Below are 24,089 nucleotides of genomic sequence, written 5' to 3'. Positions count from 1 at the left end.
GAATTAGCAAGTATATGGGAAATCTCTGATCTGTTAATTTGCTGAAAACCTAAAACTGCTCTAAAAAGTCTACTGAAAATTACAACTTCTAGTGTTTTGACTTGCACTCTATCTCCAGTCTGGTAATAGTCCCAAGGTAAGGGAAATATGACAACTGTGGAATGATGTCCCAGTGCCGTTTTGTACATGGTGGTTTATATAATTCAAGAAACAAGTCTAACAGGAACTATGGGCATCACGGCCAGTAGAGAAGCAGAGATCAGTTGGTTTTTTTTTTTTTTTTTTTGAAGGCACTGTTTTCCATCAAGGGAGGAACGTTAACTTGGCTCACCGGTTTCTCTGACATTTTTCCATTCAACCAAGGGAACCTGAGGATGGTCTGTCTATTGTGGAATAAGTAATCTGAAGCCGTTCTAAATAAAACCCAGTTAATAAGAGGGACGGGACTTGATATTAAGAAGAGCATTATAGACTTTAAGATGTATTTTTCGATGTTTGTACTTTCTGGACGTTGAGAGCCCGGGGACCGACCGGAGGGAGAACACTAGGAGACACAGGTTGAAGTCCGCATTCTCATTGAAACTCGAGAAACCACGATTTCCTCCACTTTCTAAAGGGCACTCAATGCATAGAGCTTACGGCTGCAGTACAAAGACAGTAGTTTGAAAGTGGTTAGCGTAGAGCGGTGGGGGAGCAGGGTATGCTTTTCATACATTAGCTTCCAAAGCCTTGATTTGTGGCCAGGCAAAGAAAACCGACACTGTCTCGACCCTTCGGAAACTCCAAACCATGCAACTAGCATCCCAAAGACCGCCGCAGGCAGTGAATTCCAGGCAGGCAAGCGATCTGGCTCGCGCGGCTCCAGGCTCCGCCCCACCCGCCTCACTCAGCCCGGGCCCCGCCCCCTACGGCCCGCCCCCTACGGCCCACCCCACAAGGCCCGCCCCGCAAGGCCCGCCCCTTCCGCCGCCCGAGCCTGGAGCGTGCACGCACCCGGACGCTTTGCGGGAGCGTGCTCGTCAGGGAGTGGGGGGCTGGAGGAGGGCAACCGGCTAAGAGACCTGTGCCTGCGGTTCAGGTGAGGGCGGGCCGGGAGCAGTGAGAGGGTTGAAGTGTAGCCGGTGGGCGGAGGAAGGAAGTGGGTCTCAGAGGTCGTCGCCTCCGTGCGTTGGGGCTGGGCAGCCGGGCGCGGGGAGCCGGGCGGCCGGGTGGGTGAGGGTTAGGGTTAGGCACCGTGTGGGGGAGGGGTGGGGGCAAGGGGCGCAGTTTAGACAGGCGGGACTCAGGCCTTGGCCTTAGGCGGGTTTGGGTAGGATGAAGTTTGCTGCAGGTGTCCGCGGATTTAGAGCGGGCCATTGCTCCGGAAGAAGGTAAGGGTTTAACTTCTGCTTGGGAAGGGTCTAGATGGGAACGTTAGCTCAGGTGCAGAGGAAAGGCCAGTGGGATCAGCCTTCTGGTCTAGTGAGGAAGTCCGGGACGCTCCAAGACATAACTCGGTGGCTTCCGGGGTTTCAACTCTCAAGTAGCTGCTGCTTTTGGTATTTTGAGATCCTCTTTGGAATAGTGACAGGGCAAAGACTGTCACTGGAATATATTAAATTTAGCTAAATATCCGCCGTAATTGAAGAACTTGTAAGCAAGTTGTGTAAGTTGTGTATATGAGTGTCAGCCAGGATACTGACTTTGCATTTGTGACTGTTGTGTGCCAGTTCTGTTAAGAGGATTTATTCTAAGCATCAGGTTGCTTTTATATTTTCCTTCTTTTTTAAAGTTTTGTTCAACAACATGTGCCATGGGCTTCTTACCTGCCTTAGTTACTTAAGCACCAGACATGTTCACGATGTCTTAATTTCAATCGTGTGCTGAAGGGTAATGGGTGGGGCACAGTTGCTTGGGACCCCTCAGAGATAATTTAGTGGGAAGGTGCATTATTTTATATGTGGTATATGAAAGAGGCCTGCCCTTATTATATAAGAGTTTGGAAATGAGAAGTCTACATTAGTGATATAAGCTGTTATTTAGCTGGAGAGCCTTCATTGCAAGATTCCAAGATTGGAAGTAACAGTACGTAAGATCTGGTCCAACTCCTCTTTGTTTCACAGATTAGAAAATTGACACCTGGTGAGGTAAGATTTGTGGAAAATCATTGAGAATTAGTGGTAGATGTAGGCTAGAAGTCTTATATTTTGACTAAGTCCATTTTTTTTTTCTTCCCATTTTAGCACGCTTGTTAGCCCATTTGGTAGGATTTAGGAGCTAGAGAGAATGGATTTAGTAATGTAGAGTGAGTTCAAACTCCCTGTGGTCCTGTTGGCATTGTTCCTGTGGTCTCAACTTTACTCATGATTCCAGCCATCAGCTTTGTGAGATGCTCTGAAAATGTTTTGGTATGTATTTTTCCAAAGGTGGTCAGTAGTGTTCAGTTATTGTAGGAAAGAGAAAAATTGCATTAATTTATGTGGTTATAAAGATTAGATGGACCAAATAAAGGTAGATTGGCCACCAACTTCACTGGTTGTCATGGTCAGGTACTTGGAGCTGCAGAAATTGATGTGGACCAATAAAATCTTATCAAGAAAGCTTTTTTTTTTTCATGATTTAAATTGAGATTTTATGGAAGAGGTATTGTGTATAGTATTAAGAACATGGATTTGTGGGCATGCAGAATTTCAGTACTGTATTTGGGATTGGGAAAGTTACTTTAATCCTCAATTTTAATTTCTAGAGAGTAGGTGTAATAAGCACAATTGTAAGAATTAAATGAGATATGTGAAAGGTCTGGCACTTAATAGGCAATCATGAAATAACTTGTTATAGCTAGTGTCTCAGGTTTACTAGTGTATGTGGCTTTCCAGTGAACTTTCTAGCAGCAAAGAATTAATTGCTAAACAAAAAATTATTAAATTATGTTGTGTTAGATTGTTGACCTGGGAGCTCTGTGGATCTTCTTGTTTAATTTCTGAATCATTTTATTCTTCTATAAAATGAAAGTATAAGAAACTTGTGAATTTAGTAATTACTGTAGAAGCATTTTGAGCAAAGAGTTCTGGTAGTACGTGAAAATTCCAGTGGAATACTGTGATGGAATGGAGGAAGAATAGCCATTTACTTGTTAGGGGGTAAGGATTGAATATTTTCTGGAAGTGTGTTGCTTTCCTGGGATTTTTGCCTTTCTGCCTCAAGAGGTATCTATTTGTCTAGAATACTGGTGGAGAAGAAACAATGGATTCCTTGGACCATATGCTGACAGATCCCCTGGAACTTGGTCCATGTGGAGATGGCCATGGAACACGAATCATGGAGGACTGCCTCCTGGGAGGCACCAGGGTTAGTCTACCTGAGGACCTTCTGGAGGATGTAAGTAGTAACATCATTGCAAGCATTTCCCCCCTTATCAGCTTTCCCATAGCAGCTATTCCGAACATTTTCCTCTCTTTAAGTTTTTAGTTTTTGTGCTTCCCTTTATTTTCTGCATCGCACACAGTGATCTCAGTGCTTTTTTTCTTTTAAGTGTGAAGTCTATTTAGTATGCTGATTAAGGAAGAATATATAACATATCAGAATAATTTGGTAGTATAAACACTATTTTTAACAAGATAATATTAATTTAAAAGGTTATATGTTTTAAGTGCGTAATTGTATATATGCTTACATTAAAATGGTTATTATGTTGGAAATCACTAAACAAAACCCAGACATATTATCTCTGTGTATACATTAACCCTCCAGTCAATAAGAGTACATGTCCTGGGATAGGATGTCAGCGTGCCTTTAATCACTTTCACAACTAAGATATATCATCATCATTAAAGTGGTTACCATTTATAAAGTGCTTATGTGCAAGGCCTATGTATGTGAAGACATTCATTTAAACACATTTGATTTGCCATATTTTGAACACGTAGATGTATAGTATAATCAGATATGCAAATATGTACCTGTGCATCACTCAGTTTTAGGACATCATTTCTAGTCATATTGTTCTAGATTCTTCTTAAAATGTCAAACATCATAGAGAAAATGAGGGCCATTATTGTGCTCTTTTCTGATCCTCCATTTCACTTGCAGTAGCAACTATACTGCATTTGGTATATATAGTTCCCATATATATATATATATATATATATTTTTTTTTTTTTTTTTTTTTTTTTTGAGATGAGGTCTAGTTATGTTGCCCAATCACATCTATATTTTCTTTATATATCTCTTAAGGAAATCTTCTTGTGTCATCATTGATTCAGCAAACATTTATTAATACCTGCTCTGTGTCAGACATTGAGTTAGGTACTAGGAATAAAATGGTGTGCAGAAATAGGTTTGTAGGGGAAGATCTTAGACATTGAGTCTGAGGTGCTTTTGATACATTTGAGCAAAGATGCCTGGTAGGTAGTAGGATTACTTGGTTGTCTCTTCCTTAAACCCTTCATGGCTAGTCTTTATGCTTAGAATAAAGTCATAACTACCTAACAGGTTTGTAAATTTTTTATTTCTCTCTTCTGTTTACTTCTCTGCCCTCCCTATCCTTACTTTATCTACCTAGACATTGCCTGAAAAAAAATTTAATCAAAAGAAGATGAAATGTATCATACATAAGAAGAGTATATGAGATACAGTTAAACCGTATAAAACATGCTTGTAAGCCAGGTGTGATGGCTCATGCCTGTAGTTGAGCTACTTAATAGGCTGAAGTGGGAGATGACTTGAACTCAACAATTCGAGGCCACACTGAACTACTTAGTGAGAACCTGTCTCAAAATAAAGTGCTGGTGATGTAACTCAGTGGTAGTGCATTTGCCTAATATTCGGGAGGCCCTGGGTTCAATCCCCAGGACCACCAAAAACCAAATCAAAAACACAGCAAAAAACTTAGATGGTAGTGATGGTTGCATAACAAATGTGAGTGTACTAGAATAAAGATAAAACCAAAACGAAAACAAAAAAGAGAATAAAAATTTTTTAAAAACCCAAAAAGTCAAATGTGAATGTACTTAAAACCATTACACTATATCCTTAAAAATGATAAATGATGTTACATTTATTTTACTACATAAACATCAACTTTTTTCCCTGTTATTCACTTTTTCCCTAAATTTTCCTAGCCTGAGATATTCTTTGATGTCGTCAGCCTCTCAACATGGCAGGAAGTATTAAGCGACTCTCAGCGGGAACACCTCCAGCAGTTTCTGCCTCATTTTCCTGCAGACAGTGTGGAGCAGCAGAATGAACTCATCCTAGCTCTATTCAGTGGGGAGAACTTTCGCTTTGGAAACCCTCTGCACATTGCTCAGAAGCTTTTCCGAGGTCTGAAGCTCAGCATTCTATTTTTGATAGTGTGGAGTAGGGGGAGGGGTTGTTCACTTTGTAGTTATGCCTTTCTTTGTTTTTTTCTGTAAGGATCAAACCCAGATCCCCACCTGTGTTAAGCAAGTGCTCTGCTACTGAGCTACATTCCTATCCCTTTTTATTTTTATTTTGAGACAGGGTTTTGCTGATATGCCTAGGCTGGCCTCAAATTTGTGATCCTCTTGTTTCAGCTTCCTGAGCAGGTGGGGTGGACAAGTGTGTATTACTATACCCTGCTCTGTCTTTGATTTATTCTGTTTATTTTCATGTATAGGTAATGACCCAGTAGAGAATTGCATTGTGTAATACTTTGCTGCCTATGGTATGTTTTTAAAGTTTTATTGACATATATAGAAAATATGTAATAGGAATTTAGCTCTGTAACCACCACCCAGAACAAGAAATAAACATTACCAGCATCCCAGAGGTGCTCTTTATGACCAGGCTTTAAATTTTTTTAAAAAACAATTTGCCATCTGGGTTTGGTGGTACATGCACGCCTGTAATCCAAGCAGCTCATGAGGCTGAGACAGGAGGATCTTGAGTTCAGAGCCAGCCTTAGGAACAACAAGGTGCTAAGCAACTCAGTGAGACCCTGTTTCTAAATAAAATATGAAATAGGGCTGAGGATTCAGCTCAGTGATTGAGTGTCCCTGAGTTCAATCCCTGGTACCCCCAGGGATTTTTTTTTTTTTTTTTTTTTTTTTGCCATTTGCTTTTTATTCCATCAGAAAATGTAACATTTTACTACTAAGCACTTTGCCATGTATCTCTCTTAACAAGGACATTTTCCCACATAATCATAATCCTGTTATCTGACCCAAGAAAATTTTATATAGAGCAAATAATACAGAATATTGCATGTTCAGATTTTTAAAAATTGTCTTCTGTAAGTTGTTTAAATCCAGGATCTGTTCAGGGTTCATGCTTTTGTTTGGGTCTTGTGTCTTTTCTGTTCTTTGCCTTGAGAATCCTTTGCCCTTTTTTTTTGTTGTCTCTGTAGACATTGGTATTTGTTTGTTTTTTACTACTGAACCATATCCTCAACCTCAACCTTTTTTTATTTTTGAGTCAGGGTCTCACTAAACTGCTTAGGGCCTCTAGGCCTTGCTAAGTTGCCAAGGCTGGCCTTGAAACTTGTGATCTTCCTTTCTTACCCTCCTGAATCGCTGGGATTACAGGCATGTGTTACCACACCCAGTGACACTGGCATTTTTGAAGGGCCTGGCACACTTGGATTGTAAAAGTCCTGCTCTCTGGGAATTCGTCTTCTTGTTGCTTAAAGATTAGATTTGTGTCAACTGCTTTTGATAGGAACACCATATGGAAAATGTTCTTCCCATTTCATCATTTCAGGAGGCACGTTGTGCTACTTTTTCATTGTTGGTAGTGTGATGTATGATCACTTGATTAAGTAGTGTCTGTTCAACCTCTGATTATAAAGGCAGTTTTTATCCTTTGTAATTAATAGGCCATCTGTGGAGTGGTATTTTGGTCTCACATGATAATCTTATATCTTTAAAACCTTTGTTTTACATACTAGTTATTTCATTTTTGATTCTTGCCCAAGTCAAGTATTCAGAGGTTTTCAAAATGGCCACACTTAAGTCGTAGTTTACTGTGTGGTCTATGGAGAGGAACAAGAAGCTCCCACTTTATTTATGGGGTGATTTTGTTTTGGCAGGATGCCTTGAAAGGGCAGCACATCTTGAGTTGTGTTAAATTGGTCAACTTGACAATTGCTAAAGACTACAGAGAACAGGCTTCTAATTTCAAATATCTCATTATCTTAAGGATTTAAAATTAGCATTTTCTCCTTTTGTTGTGTTGTGTTTTGTTTTTATGGTGCTGGGGATTGAACACAAGGCCTCAAACGTGCTAAGCAAGTGCTCTAACACTGAGCCTCACCCCCAGACTCCTGTTATTTTTTGAGACAGAGTCTTGCTTGCTGTGTTTCCCAGACTGGCCTGGAACTGCTGGGCTCAAGTGATCCTCCCACCTCAGTCTCGCAGATAGCTGGGACTATAGGCATACTCCACTCCTGGGCACGTTTCCTCCCATCTCGTTATTAACTTAAAGAGGACTTCTCCTCTGTGGTTGACAAGAGTCTTTGCTGAAGCTGGGGCCTCAGGTGGGAGTACATTGTCCCCTCCTGTTGAACAGAGTGAGGGAAATCTGGTTGATTTAGAGGGGTTATGTAAGGGTGACATGCTTCCTCCAAACAGTGTGGTAGTCTGGTAAGGACACAAACAAGGAATGTCAGGACAGACATTTCTGTATGTTTCAATTTCGACTAGTGCCATCTTTCAGTGCTAGTTTTGCTGATTACAGTTGTGTTGCTTGGTTGTTGAGACACATGGTTATTGTGGTTATAAGTCTTAATTGAACTATCATTTCCAGCATTCTTTTGCTTTTGATTCTCTTTTCTGATTCTCTTAAATGTTCACTTTTCCTTTTAGTTCTGTGCTACAGCTGTACCTTAAACACTCATTAAATGTGTTGACTGATATAAATATACTAGTACCCCTATTTTTTAAAATTGTTTGTTCTATTTAGTTATACATGACATTTTGATTCATTGTACACAAACGGAGTGCAACTTTTCATTTCTTCGGTTATATACCTCTATTTTTTTTTTTTTTTTAAGATGGACACTTTAACCCTGAGGTGGTCAAGTATCGACAGCTATGCTTCAAGTCACAGTACAAGCGATACCTCAGCTCTCAGCAGCAGTATTTCCATCGACTGTTAAAGCAGATTCTTGCTTCCCGGAGTGTAAGTAATGATGGGAACTGGATATAAAATGTGGGCAGCACACTCATAGGTATCATGACTTTAAGAAGTCAGAGGCAAAACATAGAAGATAACCACTAAGAGAAAAATGCTACAATACATTTAAGCTGTATCTTTTTATTTTCCTTCCCCAGCTATGTCTTTTTTTCTCTTATCATTTTTAAGATGTGTTCTGATTTCAGAGATGTTAAAACATGAAACAGTAAGTGCTTCCTAAAATTAATGAAATATAGCCTTCTTATTTACTAAGATAAACAAATGGATTTCAGATTCATCATGGGTTATTGAGGAAAACTAGGATGCTCTGGAATTGAAGTGTACACAAGGCCTCTGCTGTGATGGACCTGTAGAACATAAAGCTCAGTGGCCTCTGGGTCTTTTCCAGCCAGGTAATTCTCAGAGGCAAAGTTGTTCTGAGTTCTTTAAGTAGTTTTTTGAACTGAAATATAGAAATATTTGAATGTCGTATAAGTATTCATTTTCTGTGGAGCAATTCAATATTCAGATTTGGGATTTTTCATCATGTAATACAGGTTGAGTTATCTTTATCTGGAATGCTTGGAACTAGAAGTGTTTTGGATTTCAGATTTTTTTTAGATTTTGGAATATTTGCACACATGTAATGATATCTTGGGTTGAGACCCAGGGCTAAACATGAATTCATCTGTTTCACATATACCTTATATACATAGCCTAATGGTAATTTACACACTATTTTCAGTACATTTTTGTTTTGACTTAAGCCTCTTAAATCAGGTGTAGAATTTTCCACTTTCATTGGCATGTTGGCACTCATAAAATTTTGGATTTTAGAGCACTTCAGATTATGGATTTTGGATTAGGGATGCTCAACCTGTAATTAATATGGGTCCTTTTTATTTGACATACATATCTGCATCTTTCTTTGTGATGGAGTGGGGAGTTAAACTTGAAATGTAGACTTACAGAGTATACATTAAAGGTCTGATGATCACATGTATCCCCATCTGATTTCGTCCTAGGACTTACTGGAGATGGCCCGAAGGAGTGGCCCAACCCTTCCCTTCCGACAGAAGCGTCCTTCACCATCCCGTAGCCCTGAGGAGCGGGAGTGGCGGACCCAGCAGCGCTACTTGAAAGTCTTGAGGGAAGTGAAGGAGGAGTGTGGTGACACAGCCTTGTCCTCTGATGAAGAGGGTGAGTGTCCTTGGGCACTTGGGTTAGCTGGGGCATTGGAGCCAGTGGTAGCCATTTATCCCCTTAGTGAAGAAGTCCTCTGTGAGTTGTCTTGTCTGGGGGGTGGATCGTGGGACTCATTAGCCCGTGGTCTTTGAGTCACTGAAATACTGCTGTTAGGTGGGAGTGACTCATGCCCTCTTTACTCTGCTTATGCGGCACTTGAGTTAGACGAGAACCTCTTGGATGAATCCCTGCAGGGCAGGGTCTCTCCACAGTAGGCCTTCTGGTGCCATTGTGCCACTTGAGAGAACTGCTTTTCCCCTTACAGGAGAGTAGTAGTGACTGTTGGCCTGCTGCAATGCGACCCCATCACTCTGTTGAAGTCTCTCTTCCTGGAAGAGCCGTTTAAATGACCTAAGTGTGCTCCAGCTCATCTGGGGAAGGGTCAGAAAGAATGTGGAACCCTGGCCTCCATGTTGTTGACTTAGCCCTGTTGAACCCAAATGGCCACTTACCCAATCTCCCCTATTGGAGTCCACAGCCACGTTGGATTTACAAGAAAAATTTTCTTTTGAAGATCTCAGCTCATGGCTTCCGAGCTCTCCAGCGCGTTCTCCTAGTCCTGCGGTGCCCCTGAGGGTGGTGCCCACGCTTTCCACCACGGATATGAAAACCACAGGTGAGAACTGAGCTGATGCCACTGCTGTGCTGGGAAATCACTGTGTAGAAGTGAGAACTCCTTAAAGGAAGGTACTGTCTAGGTTCTTACCTTCCCAGAAATAAGCAGTGCTCCTTAAATAAAGGCAACAGGGAGAAGTTTATGTATCATTCTGCTTTTTTATATCTAGAGGTAGCCCTTCTTACATTTAAAAAAAAATTGTCAGGAACTAATCAGCTGGTATTTGGGTTATAGAGAGCAGAATCTTGAAATAACAATACTAGGGGAGAATTCAGTCATAGATCAAAAGGGATAACCAGAGCTTTGAAGGTCTACGAATTTGGAGAAGAATTCAAATTTAGAATAGGAATCAAAGAAGAATGTTAAGAAACTTCAGTGTGTTTTTAAACCAGCTAAATAACAAAATCATTTAGTGGCCAGTATATAGAAAAGTAGAAGTGCTGTCTGTGACTAACTAAAGGTTTTTGGTACTTGTAGTACACAGAAATCAGAAGGGAAACTCAGAGGAGTATCTTACTTTTGAACGTCACAGGTGACCAGGAAGACTTAAATTAGAGCATCGTTGTAGTAAATTACCTAGTCCATGTGGTTTGGTTCATTTTCTCTCAGATAAAATAGAACTGGGGGACAGTGACCTGAAGATAATGTTAAAGAAGCACCATGAGAAGCGGAAACATCAACCAGTAAGATTGGGATGGGTGTGGCCATTTGTGGTTTTCAGTTGACTGTCATTGGCATGGTTATCCCAAGGAAGATACTAGTAGTCATCACCTCTTTTGTGCGTCTCTGTTATTCTTAGGGGACAGGATCAACTAGAGAGGCTAATTATAATTAGCATCAGAGGTGAGAGGTGAGAGGGTGACAGGTGTTTTGGCTTTAAAAGGCAAGCTTCAAGTTTCACCATGACACTTTTTGGTATATGAATGAACTGTCTTCATGTCTTCAGTGCTCAGCAAGGTTAAGGAGTTTATCTTCAGTCATACAGCCAGTAAGTGCTAGAGCGAGAGTCAGACCCTGTTTTATCCCCACTTTTTTTTTTTTTTTTTTTTTTTTGCGGTGCTGGGGTTTGAACCCAGGGCCCTGTGCCTGCAAGGCAGGCACTTTACCAACTGAGCTATCTTCCCATCCCATATCCCCACTTCTTAATATTTCTGTTACTCCACTCAACTAAATCAAGCCAGAGAGTACCTTAGAGAAAAGATATTAATCTGGGACAGAGCAGTGAGATATGAAGAGTCCCACATTGGAAGTCAGAACATTGAGCAGATCATTTAACTCCTCTGAACAATTTTTTTAGACTTTTTAAAAACTATAACAATAATAGGAAGACTGCTTGAAGAGCACATGAAATAAGGAATGGACAAGAGCTTTATAAACAAATGCCATGCAACAGAATGCCAGAGTTTCCCCTGTGGACCATTATAAAGAGCAGTTATTTTTATCTCTGTATTTTTAATTCAACATGATTTCCTCAGGTGTTTGGGACATCTGGTTGTTAGGTAAATTGACACAGTCACCATCAGTTTTTGCTCCCTTTCTGGGCCTCCATAACCACATCTCTGAATATCACATCTAGGATCACCCGGACCTTTTGACAGGGGACCTGACCCTCAGTGACATCATGACTCGAGTAAATGCTGGCAGGAAGGGCTCACTAGCAGGTAAAGGACTGTGGGTGCCATCCTCCAGATGGTCTTTACCTGACTCTGATGTTAAATTGTATGAGTCTATCTACATGTGGCAAAAATAAATGAATTGACATCTTTCATGCTGACGGCTTTTGCTTTGTTACTGCCTTTAGGAATTCAAAATTAGTACAAAGGATCATTAGATGTTAAAATTAAGCTGTAAATCACTCATTCCATTTGTCTTAAAAACATCTAAATAGCTTATTACTGAGACTTTTCTGTCTTCGGTGGGTTTTGGGAAATATGCAGATAAACCCCTAATTTCCTGATATAGAAGAAGCAGTTCAGTGACTTGTGTTCCTTTTTCTTCCCAGTCTTATATGACTTGGCTGTCCTTAAAAAAAAGGTGAAGGAGAAAGAGGAAAAGAAGAAGAAGAAAATAAAACTGATCAAATCAGAGGCAGAGGATCTGACTGAAACCCTGAGCAACACTGAAGGGGTCCCACCTCTCTCACAGGCCCCATCTCCTCTGGCAATACCTTCTATCAAGGAAGAGTAAGTGAGCAACAGATTACATGGTGCTCAGGATGGGAGATTAAGCCATGGTCTGTACCAGTTCCTTTGGGTCATGTGCAAGTTGGCTGAGTGTTGGACCTGCAAGCCCTGAGTGCCAGGGATCCTGAAGGAAAATGTGTGCCCCTTTCTTGAGCTTTTATAACTGCTAGGAGGTTTGGGGGACTTGAACAAATCTAGAATGTGTTCTTGGTCTTTTTGGTGGTTCTTTTATTTTTCTTTCCTCATTAGGCCCCTGGAAGACCTCAAGCCTTGCCTTGGAATCAATGAGATATCTTCCAGCTTTTTTTCTCTTCTATTAGAGATCTTGCTTTTGGAGAATCAGGCTAGCCTTCCTATGGTAAGATTTTGGAAAAATCAGATGTACATCAAAGTTGGTTTTTTTTTTAATAGTTGTAGATGAACACAATACCTTTATTTCATTTATTTACTTATTTTTATCTGGTGCTGAGGATTGAACCCAGTGCCTCATATATGCTAGGCAAGTGCTCTACCACAGAGCCACAACCCCATCCTTATACATCAAAGTTTGGAAATTGTTGAAATCTCTAGCTTGAGGGGATTCCTTCCAAAGCTCTGTAGCAAACTTGCTCTGGGATTTGGGCAACCTTAGCAAATGAACCCAGCTTGTACTGACACATCTTGAAATGCTAATGTAGAAGAGAACTCTGACTTCTGCCTTTCCTCTCCCTCAGCTAGAAGAACGAGTTTTGGACTGGCAGTCATCTCCAGCCAGCTCCCTCAACAGCTGGTTCTCTGCAGCCCCCAACTGGGCCGAGTTGGTATTGCCTGCCCTCCAGTATCTTGCTGGAGAAAGTCGAGGTAGGGTCATTGTTTTTCTTTTTTTGTAGTGCTGGGGCTTGAACCCAGAGCCTTTGTGCATGAAAGGCAAGCACTACCAACTGAGTTATATCTCCAGCCCTGTGTTAATCTTAAGCTCATTCCACCAAATGAGTTGCCTTCGCTTCATGTCATGTCTTCTGCTACACCATAATGTTCTCAGAAGCTCTCAGAGCTCAGGGATGCACCTTTTGTCCTGAGTTTAGGACTCTCTGTGACCTGTGTGGTTTGTTCTTGTGATTTATTTCTTGCAGCTGTTCCTTCCAGTTTCTCTCCATTTGTTGAATTCAAAGAGAAAACCCAGCAGTGGAAATTGCTTGGTAAGTAATTCATATTAACCTACCTACCTTTCTCATGTTCCCCAGCTTCTTTTGTATTCTACTCAATACAGTGCAGGAGGCTGGCAAGAAGGGCAATATTAGACTTTATTTTTGTCTGTGAAGGACTCATTTAAGACTCCTGTACTCTTTTTTTTTTTCTTTTTCCTAAATTGCTGAGGCTGGCTTTGAACTTGCCACCCTTCTGACTCAGCCTCCTGAGCTGCTGGGATTACAGGGGTGTGCCACCACGCCCAGCCTGGCTTTGTTTTTTATTTATTTATTTTTTATCTTTTAATTTTTTACAGACTGCATTTTGATTCATTGTACACAAATGGGGTACATCATTTCGTTTCTATGATTGTACACGATGTAGATTTATAACATTCATGTAATCATACATGTACATAGGGTAATGATGTCTGTCTCATTCCACCATTTTCCTTACCCCCGCTCCCTTTCATTTCGTTCTACATAATCTACAGTTCCCCCCATTCTCTCACTCCCCACCCCCCACCCCCATTATATGTCATTCTCCACTTATCAGGGAAAACATTCGGCCATTGGTTTTTTGGGTTTGGCTTATTTCACTTAGCATGATATTCTCCAATTCCATCCATTTATTTGGAAATGCCATAATATTATTATTCTTTATGGCTGAATAGTATTCCGTTGTGTATATATACCAGAGTTTCTTTATCCATTCATCTGCTGAAGGGCATCTAGGTTGGTTTCACAAGCTAGCTATTGTGAACTGAGCTGCTGTAAATATTGATGTGGCTGTGTTACTGTAGTGTGCTGATTTTAAGTTCTTTGGATATAAACCGAGGAGTGGGATAACTGGGTCAAAAGGTGGGTCCATTCCAAGTTTTCTGAGGATTCTCCATACTGCTTTCCAGAGTGGCTGCAGCAAATTGCAACTCTACCAGCAATGTAAAAGTGTGCCTTTTCCCCACATCCACACCAGCATCTATTATTGTTTGTGTTCTTGGTAATAGCCATTCTAATTGGAGTAAGATGAAATCTTAGAGTTGTTTTAATTTGCATTTCTCTAATTACTAGAGATGTTGAACACTTTTTCATATATTTATTAATTGCCTGTGTGTCTTCTGTAAAGTTTCCAGGTCCTTAGCCCATTTATTGATTGGGTTCTTAGTATTTTTGGTGTAAAGTTTTGTAAGTTCTTTATAAATTTTGTAGATAAGTGCTCTATCTGAAGTGTGTGTGGAAAAGATTTTCTCCCACTCTGTAGGCTCTCTCTTCACATTCTTGATTGTATCCTTTGCTGAGAAAAAGCTTTTTAGTTTTTAGTTTGAGTCCATCCCATTTATTGATTCTTGCTTTGATTTCTTGTGCTTTGGGAGTCTTGTTGAGGAAGTCTGATCCTAAGCCAACATGATAAAGATTCAGGTCTACTTTGTCTTCTTTTAGGTGCAGGGTCTCTAGTCTAATTCCTATGTCTTTGATCCATTTTGAGTTGAGTTTTGTGCAGGGTGAGAGAAAGAGATTTAATTTCATTTTACTGCATATGGATTTCCAGTTTTGCCAGCACCATTTGTTGAACAGGCTATCTTTTCTCCATTGTATGTTTTTGGCTCCTTTGTCTATTATAAGGCAACTGTACTTATGTGGTTTTTGTCTCTGTGTCTTCTATTCTGTACCATTGATCTGCCTATCTATTTTGGTGCCAATACCATGCTGTTTTTGTTACTATTGCTCTGTAGTATAGTTTAGTGTCTGGTATTGCAATACCTCCTGTTTCACTTTTTCTACTCAGGATTGTTTTGGCTATTGGAGACCTCTTGTTCTTTCAGATGAAGTTCATGATTGATTTCTCTATTTCTATGAGGAATGTCATTGGAATTTTAATTGGAATTGCATTGAATCTGTATAGCGCCTTTGGTAGAATGGACATTTTGACAATGATAATTCTGCCTATCCAAGAACATGGGAGATCTTTCCATCTTCGAAGGTTTTCTTCTATTTTTTCTTCAATGTTCTGTAGTTTTCATTGTAGAGTTCTTTCACCTCTTTTGATAGGTTAATTCCCAAGTATTTTATTTTTTTTGAGGCTACTGTGAATGGAGTGTTTTTTCTAATTTCTCTTTCAGAGGATTCATCACTTACGAATAGAATGCATTAAATTTATGTGTATTGATTTTATATCCTGGTACTTTGCTGAATTCACTTATTAGTTCTAGAAGTTTTCTAGTGGAGTTTTCTGGATCTTCTAAATATAGTGACAATAGAAAATATAGAAGACATTGACATAATAGTGACAGTTTTAGTTGTTCTTTTCCTATTTGTAGCCCTTTAATTTCTTTGGTCTGTCTAATTGCTCTGTCACGTGTTTCAAGGACGATGTTGAATAGAAGTGGTGAAAGAGGGCATCCCTGTCTTGTTCCAGTTTTTAGAGGGAATGCTTTCAGTTTTTCTCCATTAAGAATGATGCTGGCTGTGGGCTTAGCATAGATAGCCTTTACATTTTGAGGTATGTTCCTACTATTCCTATTTTTTCTAGTATTTTAAGCATGAAGGAGTGCTGTATTTTATCAAATGCTTTCTTAGCATCTATTGAAATAATCATCTGATTCTTAACTTTAAGTCTGTTGATATGATGAATTACATTTATTGATTTCCAGATGTTGAACCAACCTTGCATACCTAGGATTAACCTCACTTGATCATGGTGCACTATCCTTTTAATATATTTTTGTATGCGATTTGCCAGTATTTTGTTACGGATTTTGCATCTATGTTCATCAGGGATATTGGTCTGAAGCTTTCTTTCCTTGATGTGTCTTTGTATGGTTTTGATATCAGAGTGATACTAGCCTCATAGAATGAATTTGGAAGGGTTCTCTCCTTTTCTGTTTTCTGGAATACTTTAAGGAGAATTGGTATCAGTTCTTCTTTAAAGGTCTTGTAGAATTTGTCTGAGAATCATCTGGTCCTGGGGCTTTCTTTGTTAGTAGACTTTTGATGGCTTCTTCTATTTTGGTGCTTAAAATTGATCTGTTTAGATTGTGTACATCTTCCTGATTCAGTTTGGGAGGAACACATGTCTATAAATTCGTCAATGTCTTCTATATTTTCTAGTTTGTTGGAGTGTAGATTTTCAAAGTAGCTTCTAATTATGTTATGTATTTCAATGGTGTCTGTCGTGATCTTTCTTTTTCCATCACGAATTCTAGTAATTTTTCTCTCTCCTTCTCTTTGTTAGTGTGGCAAGGGGTTTATCAATTTTGTTTACTTTTTCACAGAACCAACTTTTTGTTTTGTCAATTTTTTGAATTGCTTCTCTTGTTTCAATGTCATTGATTTCAGCTCTGATTTTAATTATTTCCTGTCTTCTACTATTTTTGGTGTTGATCTGTTCTTTTTCTAGGGCTTTGAGATATAATGTTAGGTCATTTAGTTGTTGACTTTTTATTTTTTTTAATGTATGAGCTCAATGCAATGAATTTTCCTTAGTACTGCTTTCAGAGTGTCCCAGAGATTTTGATATGTTGTGTCATTGTTCTCATTTACCTCTAAGAATTTTTTATTTCTTCCCTGGTGTCTTCTGTTATCATTGCATCATTCAATAGCATATTATTTAGTCTGCAGGTATATGAGTATTTTTGTTTGTTATTTTATTGTTCATTTCTACTTGCATTCCATTATGGTCTGATAGGATACAGGGTAGTATCTCTATTTTTTTGTATTTACTAATGGCTTCTTTGTGGCATAGCGTATAAGACCCCTGTACTCTTAAAGTATGGGTTTCGTCTCTATTCCCATTTGGACTTTTCTCCCAAAGCTGAAGAATAGTCTTTTTATTATGATATAGTCTGGTGATGGTATATTTTATGATATAGTCTGGTGATGGTGTTTTACAATAGCATTGACATATTAAGCATATCAGTGGTGTGGGATTAATTTGTAATATGGTTATTTTTCTTTTTTTTTCCTTTTTTTTTTTTTGCGGTACTGGGGATCGAACCCAGGGCCTCTTGCTTGCAAGGCAAGCACTCTACCAACTGAGCTATCTCCCCAGCCCTACAGTTATTTTTCTTTACTAAAAATGGGCTTTGCCATTATGGATGATGTGCAGTGAGATATAGGACTGCCCCAAGTAAAGCTGTTTCTAATGAACAGGGTACTTTTGTTTTAAATTTATAAAGTTCTGTTTATTGTTGTAAGATGCACCTAAAGTAACTTGGCTGTTACCTGGTGATGGTGATAAGAGAGTAATTCAATTCATTATTGGTTTTCTACTAAAATTCACAGACATGGAACCTGTGGGTACAGACTGTTGGCTGTCTACACCAGAAGGGCACAGATGAGGCTGACATCTAGGGAGAAACTGTCAAGTGAGGAAAAAAGAGTGTTGAAGACTAAGCCTTGAGAAATTCCACAGTAGAGACAGCTGAATGCAGCTCATGTGGAGAGGACATGGTTACAGAGATAGGAGGAAAATCCTGAGATTGTTGACTCTTGGGAGCCAAGTGACTAAAAGATGCAGTAGGGTAAAGGTAGGAGATAGTGGATATGGAAGAAATTGCAAATTTTTTAGTAAGAGTGAATCTTTGGTGAAAGGATGAGGGTTGAGGACAGTGTGAATTGAAGGTGATTCATGGTGCTGCTGTGCCTGTGGTCTTCAGCTTGGTGACTGGAGTCAGCCATAGTGATAATATTTACACTGGTTCTGCAAACTGTCCTTATAGGACTAGGTAATAAATACTTTAAGCTTGTGGAGTAGATGCTTTCTATTACTACCCCTCAGTTCTGCCATTATAATGCTTAGATCCAGACAGTAGGGGAATGAACAGGTGGGGCTGTGTTCTACAAAAACACATTTGCAAAAGCAGGTGACTTGGTTTGCTATCTATTAGTGTACACCATGGAAATCTGCAGGTGTGACCAGTCAGGCCCCCTTTTCTGTAACCAGTTAAACATTTACCATTATATCACCTATTAAAGAGCCAGTGAATCTAAACAGTTCTTTCTAGAGATTTAGCTGGGCAAGGGCAGGGTAGTAAAGGAGATTTGTGGCTAAGAGAGGAATTTTAAATGGGAGCTACCTTGAGTGAGTTTAAATGTTGAAGAGAAGGGTACTGTGGACCTTGAGGAGAAGATTGAACGTGTAGGAGAGAAGGGAAAGTGCATCACATACATCCTCTAGAAGTGGGGAGAGGGTAGGCTCTGCATGGCAGGAGCTAGCACATTTCTTCTTATCCAGCAGGAGGAAAGAAGGAAATAATGAATACATAGCAGTGGGCTTATCGGTCTTTTGTGGGAAGTTTGGTCTGTTGACTGTTCAGTGTGAAGTGTAGGAGGTGAGAGAGGTAAGTTTTTCTGTTGCTCATGAGAAGGGAGTTCTGAGGAGAGTGGGAGATGGTCATTGTGGAGTGTGTGAAGCAGTGTGACCACAGATGACATAGGATAACCAGGCAGCTGTGAGACTGCTCATTGTTCACCTCTTTGGCTCTCTTCTGCCTGTTTGTGTGCATTTTCTCTGGCAGCCTTCAACTGCTTGATTTGAAGCCTGGAGAATGTGAATCTAGCAGAATTTGAATTTTGCTAGATTGGAATGATGCAGAAGATCAGCGTTTAGAGGTAAAGATATTACTTTTTTGGGAAGCATGTTACTGAAATAGTGGACCTGGAATCTGCACTAAAGGGAGAGAAAAGAGAGATGGATCTGGCAGCTGAGGAGTAGAGGTGTCAGTGGGAACCATCCTACTGGGTCAAAGTGAATCTTTAATGGGAGCAAATAGGCAAGGTGAAGTCCAGGCCATTATGTTTAGAAAGCAGAGTGTGGATTCTCCATCCTGGCTGACTGTGTACTCTGGTCAGTTGAATTTTTAAAAAATACTGATGCCTGGGCCTTACCAGAGATTCTGATTAATTGGTTGGAATGGGGTCTGAGTTTTCATGTTTTCAGGTAATTCTTTTACATGCAACCCTAGTTGAGAAACACTGAACTAGGTATTTTGAAAAAAGAGCAGCTTTAGGAAATGGTAGAGTCCACTTGTGCTTGTGGGAATGAATGAGTGAGTGGAGTGGAGTGGAGTGGAGGGAGGAGGTTACTATGGAGGAGGAGTTCTCACCAACTGAGGGGTTAGGATATCGGGTGTGCTGCACATGTACTACACATAGTGGCAGGGTGTGGAGTGGTGAGAGAAGGTGAGCCAGTGCCTATGAGGAGGAAGGACTAGGTGCAAAACTGCAGGAGTGGGGATTGGGGTGTACAGGGGGAGAGCATAAGCCTCAGGGAATAGGCTTCTCCCTAGCTTTATTGATATAATTGATACATTAGAAACCGTTTATTTAATGTATATAATTTATTGAGTTTGGACATATGTATACACCTGTGAATCATCTCCACAGTCAAGATAATAGACCCAGCCAAACCTTTCAAATTTCTGTATCCCCTTCCGCCCCTTTTCTGGTAAGAACATTTAACATGATATGCATCTTCTGAACAAATTTTGAAGTACACAGTACAGTTTTATTAAGTATAGATCTGTGTCCTACAGCAGGTCTCTAGAACTTACTCATCTTGACATTTCCTAATGGAAACTTCATACCTGTGGAGCAGCTACTTCCCTGTTTTAATTTTATCACTCCTGTTCCTGGTAACTATCATTCTGTTTTCTGTTTCTGTGAATTTGAGCATTTGAGGCACCTTGTATAAGTGTAATAATGCAGTATTTGTCCTAAAATTGATTTATTTCACTTAATATAGCTTAATATAGTGTCTGTTAGGTTTATCCATGTTGCAAATGGCAGAATTTCTTCTTTTCTAAGACTGAATAATACTCTATTTTATGTTATAGCATGTTTTCTTTATTCATTCATCCATTGATGGACATTTAGGTTGTTTTCATATCTTGGCTGTTGTGAATAATGCTGCAGTGAACATTAGAATGCAGATATGTTTGAGATCCTGATTTCAGGGTTTTATTTGGCTTCCAGTTGGAAGTGGGATTGCTTGACTGTATGGTAGTTCTATTTTTAATTCTTTTGAGGAAACTTTATACTATTTTTCATGGTTACTGCACCATTTTACATTCCTACCAACAGTTCATAAGGTTTCTCTTTTCTCCACATCCATGCCACTACTTTTTCTTTCTTTCTTTCTTTTTTTATAGTAGCCATCCTAACAGGTGTGAAGTGATATCTCATAGTACTTTTGATTTGCAATTCCTTGTTGATTAATGATGTTGAGCACCTTTTTGTGTACCATTCGTATTTCTTCTTTTGAGTAGAAATATGAGAAATCTACTTAGGTTCTTTGTTCCTTTTTTGGTCATGTTGGTGGTTTTCTTGTTATTGATTTGTAAGTGTTCCTTATATATTTTAGATGTTTTAGCCCTTTATCACATATGTGGTTTGCAGTAATTTTCTTCTATTCTGTAGCTTGACTTTTCCCTCTGTTGATTATTTCTTTGTTGTGCAGAAACTTTCTAATTTCCTGCAATCTCCCTTACTTGTTTTTGCTTTTGTTGCCTGTACTTTTGGTATCATATCAGAAAAATTGAGACTAATCCATGGAGCTTTCCACTGTTTTCTCATAGAAGTTTTATAGTTTCAGGCCACATAGTTTAAATCATTAAACCATTGTTTTTTTTAAAAATATTTTTAGTTGTAGCTCCACATGAATTGAATGAATTCAGTGCCTCACACGTGCTGGCAAGCACTCTACTACTGAGCCCCAGGACATGCCCCAATTTTATTCTTTTAAATGTTGATATCAAGTTTCCCAAACACTGCTTTTTGCAGACTGTCCTTACTTCATTGAATGTTCTTAACACCCTAGCCAAAAATGAATTGACTGTATGTGTGGGTTTATTTCTGGGTTCTGTGTTTGGGGAACAGGCTTTTGTTTTTATTTTTCTAAAAAACTAGGAGAAATGTTTGAAATCTTTGAAGGATCTCACCTCTGCTTCCTGACTCTATTGAGGACATGGCTATGGGAGAATGAGCAGTCAGCCTCCCCACAGTTAATGATTAAGGGAGAACCAATTTTCTCCTCAGAAAATACCTGCAAACCATATGTGTGATAAAGGGCTAATATCTAAAATATATAAGGAACACTAAATAGGAGAAAAAGATGGGGTGATACGGGAACCACCTGATTTTGAATGGAAGGCACAGCAGTACAGGAAGAGCACAGAGGTTCCTAAAAACAGGCGTTGGTGGTATTGTGTGCTGAGTAGTGAAATCAAAGAAAAGCTTCTCGGTGAATGTGACTTCTTTGGGAAGCACAGGGGCATTCTCTCACAAGCAGACCTGGATGATGCTGATTACATGGCAACTTCTAGCCTGGGTAGGAGATTTAGGTACATTATGTTCCAAGAACTTGAGAAAGAGTCTGAACAAAGTGACATGAGAGGAGGGCACAGACAGAGTGGTTTTCCTTGATAGGCAGGCCAGGAGTCCTTTTTTTTCCTGCCTCAGGCTTCTTATTGCTGTGCCAGTGTGTAATGCCTTTGTGGCCCACTCGTCATTCCTTGTTGTAAGTTATCATAACATCCTTTGTGATGCCTACCACTTTCCATATTGGCTTTATGTAATATGTACTCTTTCCTCACTGGACTGTAAACTCCATGAGAGCAGAGACTGAATTCACTGGGTGACTCCAGCTTCTTCACATGCAGTACCTGGCACAAGGTGGTTACTCAGGAAATGTGTGTGTTGAGTCAGTTGTCTAAGGAGATGACATTAAGCAGTAATGTGCGGGCCGTGAGGGGAAAAGCAGTGCAAAGGGTCTTGGCAGCAGTCCTGATATAGTCTCTTTTTGTCACAGATAAGGCAAGTAAAAAGAAATTTCAAGTAACACCCTAGATTTTGTCTATTTTTTTTTTTTCCCCTTTCTTATAGGCCAGTCTCAAGATAATGAAAAGGAATTAACTGCACTCTTCCAGCTATGGCTAGAGACTAAAGACCAGGCCTTTTGTAAGGTATGGTTTTTAAAAATACCAGCTGTTCCTTTTTGGGTTTCCAGAACCCTCAAGTTAGTGAAAATTCTCTAGTCCATTTACCTGTTAATGTTTTCCTTTTCTCCAGCAAGAAAATGAAGACAGCTCAGATGCCACAACACCTATCCCTCGGGTGTGAGTATAGCACTCTAATGGTGGGTGGTGTCCCATGAAAACATGGTTCCTGGTACTGCCATGGTTCTGCTGACATGTCTTAGTATGTTAGAGCTGTAGTGGGCCTGAGAGATCATACGAAACTATTAATTTTCACCTGCCTAATGTACCTAAGGAGGGCAATATATATTCATTGATATGAGTGGCTCCCTGTGGAAGGAGTTCTTGATTCCAGAAGAGGGTGTGGAGTAGAGTCTCTGAGGGGACTTGATCTACCTTGTACGTGAACATACTATTTTCCATATGTAGTCCTCCTAGGTTTCCCCATTTGAGAATGAATTATCTAATCCAACCTCCTCATTTCTACCATAAAGAAATTGGGTTATGAGGTTACATGATTTGCTGAAGATTAGTGACAGGAATGATGTCCACTAGAATTTACATCCCTTGACTCCTCTCATTCTGCTCTTTCCTACCTGGTGTGGTTCTGCAGTTAGATTATTTTTCCTTTTTTGCAGTGCTGGGTATTGAGCCCAGGGCCTCATGCATGTTAGGCCAGTGCTGCACTGGACTGGACCCAACCTGTGTACTTATTAGAAGCGAATGTAAAATTCAAGTTCTGTGTAATTTTCCTGGGAACCAGGAAAAATATCATTACTGTCTAACATTTTTTATTGCCATTAAATTGGACTTAGTAGCAAGATGTCAGCTTAATTTCCACCTGCCCAGTAATTTTCTGGATTTCTAAGAATCAAGTAATTTTTGGAAATACCAACAAGAATTACTTGGTAGGAGCTGGAGAGTGGACTTTGTAAGAGTTGAGTACTTCTGAAGGGGTATTTCTGAAGGGACATTTTTTTCATGTTGCAAAGAGAATGGTTCTGGGTATTAAGGGAGGTGGATCTGTGACCCATCTGCTAGCACTCAGAGTTAAAATTCTTTGTTTCAGAAGAACTGACTATGTGGTGCGGCCCAGCACAGGGGAGGAGAAACGGGTTTTCCAGGAGCAGGTAAGAAATATGGAGAAGCTGGAGTAAGTCTCTGCCTCTGTGAGGCCCTCCAGAGAGAAGTGCCGAGCCTGACTCTCCTTGAGTTCACCTTCTTGGAGGAAATTCATACCTTCACCTTGGATGTTCTTTTGGTTGGGATTGATAACTGGGGCAGAAGTGGTATGGAGAAAGGCAGTGTGAACTACTTTGATGATTTCTTTAGCAAAATGAAAATATTACTTCCTCATCCTTTGCTCAGTGACTGGTTCTGAGGTCCATCCTTTTCCCACTGTGAATGGCTCTTCATCCATAGGGGAATTTTCTGTTCCCTTCCTGTTTTAATTGCCCCATGTGGATCTAGAGTGAACACTACTGATTCTGACTCAGAAGCCTTTTCCCTTTTCTCTGGGTAGGAGCGTTACAGATACAGCCAACCCCATAAGGCGTTCACCTTTCGCATGCATGGCTTTGAGTCTGTGGTGGGGCCAGTGAAGGGTGTGTTTGACAAGGAGACCTCCCTCAACAAAGCTCGTGAGCATTCCCTACTGCGCTCCGATCGGCCTGCCTATGTCACCATCCTGTCTCTTGGTATGTGGCGCTTTATTTTTTCATCTTGAATCTTTTCTCAAGTCAACTCTGTCCTCCCTGCATACGTCCCACCCGCCTTCTCTACTTGGGGGTTGACT

The 24,089-nt window shown here is 40.0% G+C and overlaps 1 protein-coding gene and 1 non-coding gene across 9 annotated transcripts in view; one reads left to right on the top strand and one right to left on the bottom strand.

Moving 5' to 3' along the window:
* Positions 1-970: 970 nt before the first annotated feature.
* The window catches only part of Nfrkb (nuclear factor related to kappaB binding protein), a 35,774-nt gene continuing 12,655 nt past the window's right edge, over positions 971-24,089 (top strand). For 2 of the 8 annotated variants that reach the window (XM_047518205.1, XM_047518199.1), the window contains exons 1-17: positions 971-1,078; positions 2,223-2,387; positions 3,202-3,357; positions 5,100-5,301; positions 7,991-8,118; positions 9,138-9,312; positions 9,836-9,973; positions 10,583-10,656; positions 11,550-11,634; positions 11,976-12,156; positions 12,406-12,514; positions 12,870-12,996; positions 13,269-13,334; positions 22,203-22,282; positions 22,389-22,435; positions 23,364-23,424; positions 23,817-23,991. In XM_047518205.1, coding sequence (XP_047374161.1) covers positions 2,343-2,387; positions 3,202-3,357; positions 5,100-5,301; positions 7,991-8,118; positions 9,138-9,312; positions 9,836-9,973; positions 10,583-10,656; positions 11,550-11,634; positions 11,976-12,156; positions 12,406-12,514; positions 12,870-12,996; positions 13,269-13,334; positions 22,203-22,282; positions 22,389-22,435; positions 23,364-23,424; positions 23,817-23,991 — 1,849 coding nt within the window. In that variant the 5' untranslated portion in view covers positions 971-1,078; positions 2,223-2,342. Of the gene's footprint in view, positions 1,079-1,288; positions 1,371-1,454; positions 2,127-2,222; positions 2,388-3,201; positions 3,358-5,099; positions 5,302-7,990; positions 8,119-9,137; positions 9,313-9,835; positions 9,974-10,582; positions 10,657-11,549; positions 11,635-11,975; positions 12,157-12,405; positions 12,515-12,869; positions 12,997-13,268; positions 13,335-22,202; positions 22,283-22,388; positions 22,436-23,363; positions 23,425-23,816; positions 23,992-24,089 lie in introns of those variants that run through there. The other 6 variants (XM_047518202.1, XM_047518201.1, XM_047518200.1 and 3 more) reach the window with 6 other exon arrangements.
* On the bottom strand, positions 17,299-17,367 carry Trnaa-ugc (transfer RNA alanine (anticodon UGC)). Its single transcript has one exon. It is a non-coding gene; the product is annotated as a tRNA-Ala (tRNA).

The sequence above is a fragment of the Sciurus carolinensis genome, chromosome 11 (assembly GCF_902686445.1).
Source record: "Sciurus carolinensis chromosome 11, mSciCar1.2, whole genome shotgun sequence".
NCBI lineage: Eukaryota > Metazoa > Chordata > Mammalia > Rodentia > Sciuridae > Sciurus > Sciurus carolinensis.
The sequence above is the reverse complement of the archived record's forward strand: the minus strand, read 5'-3'. Positions and strand labels throughout refer to the sequence as shown.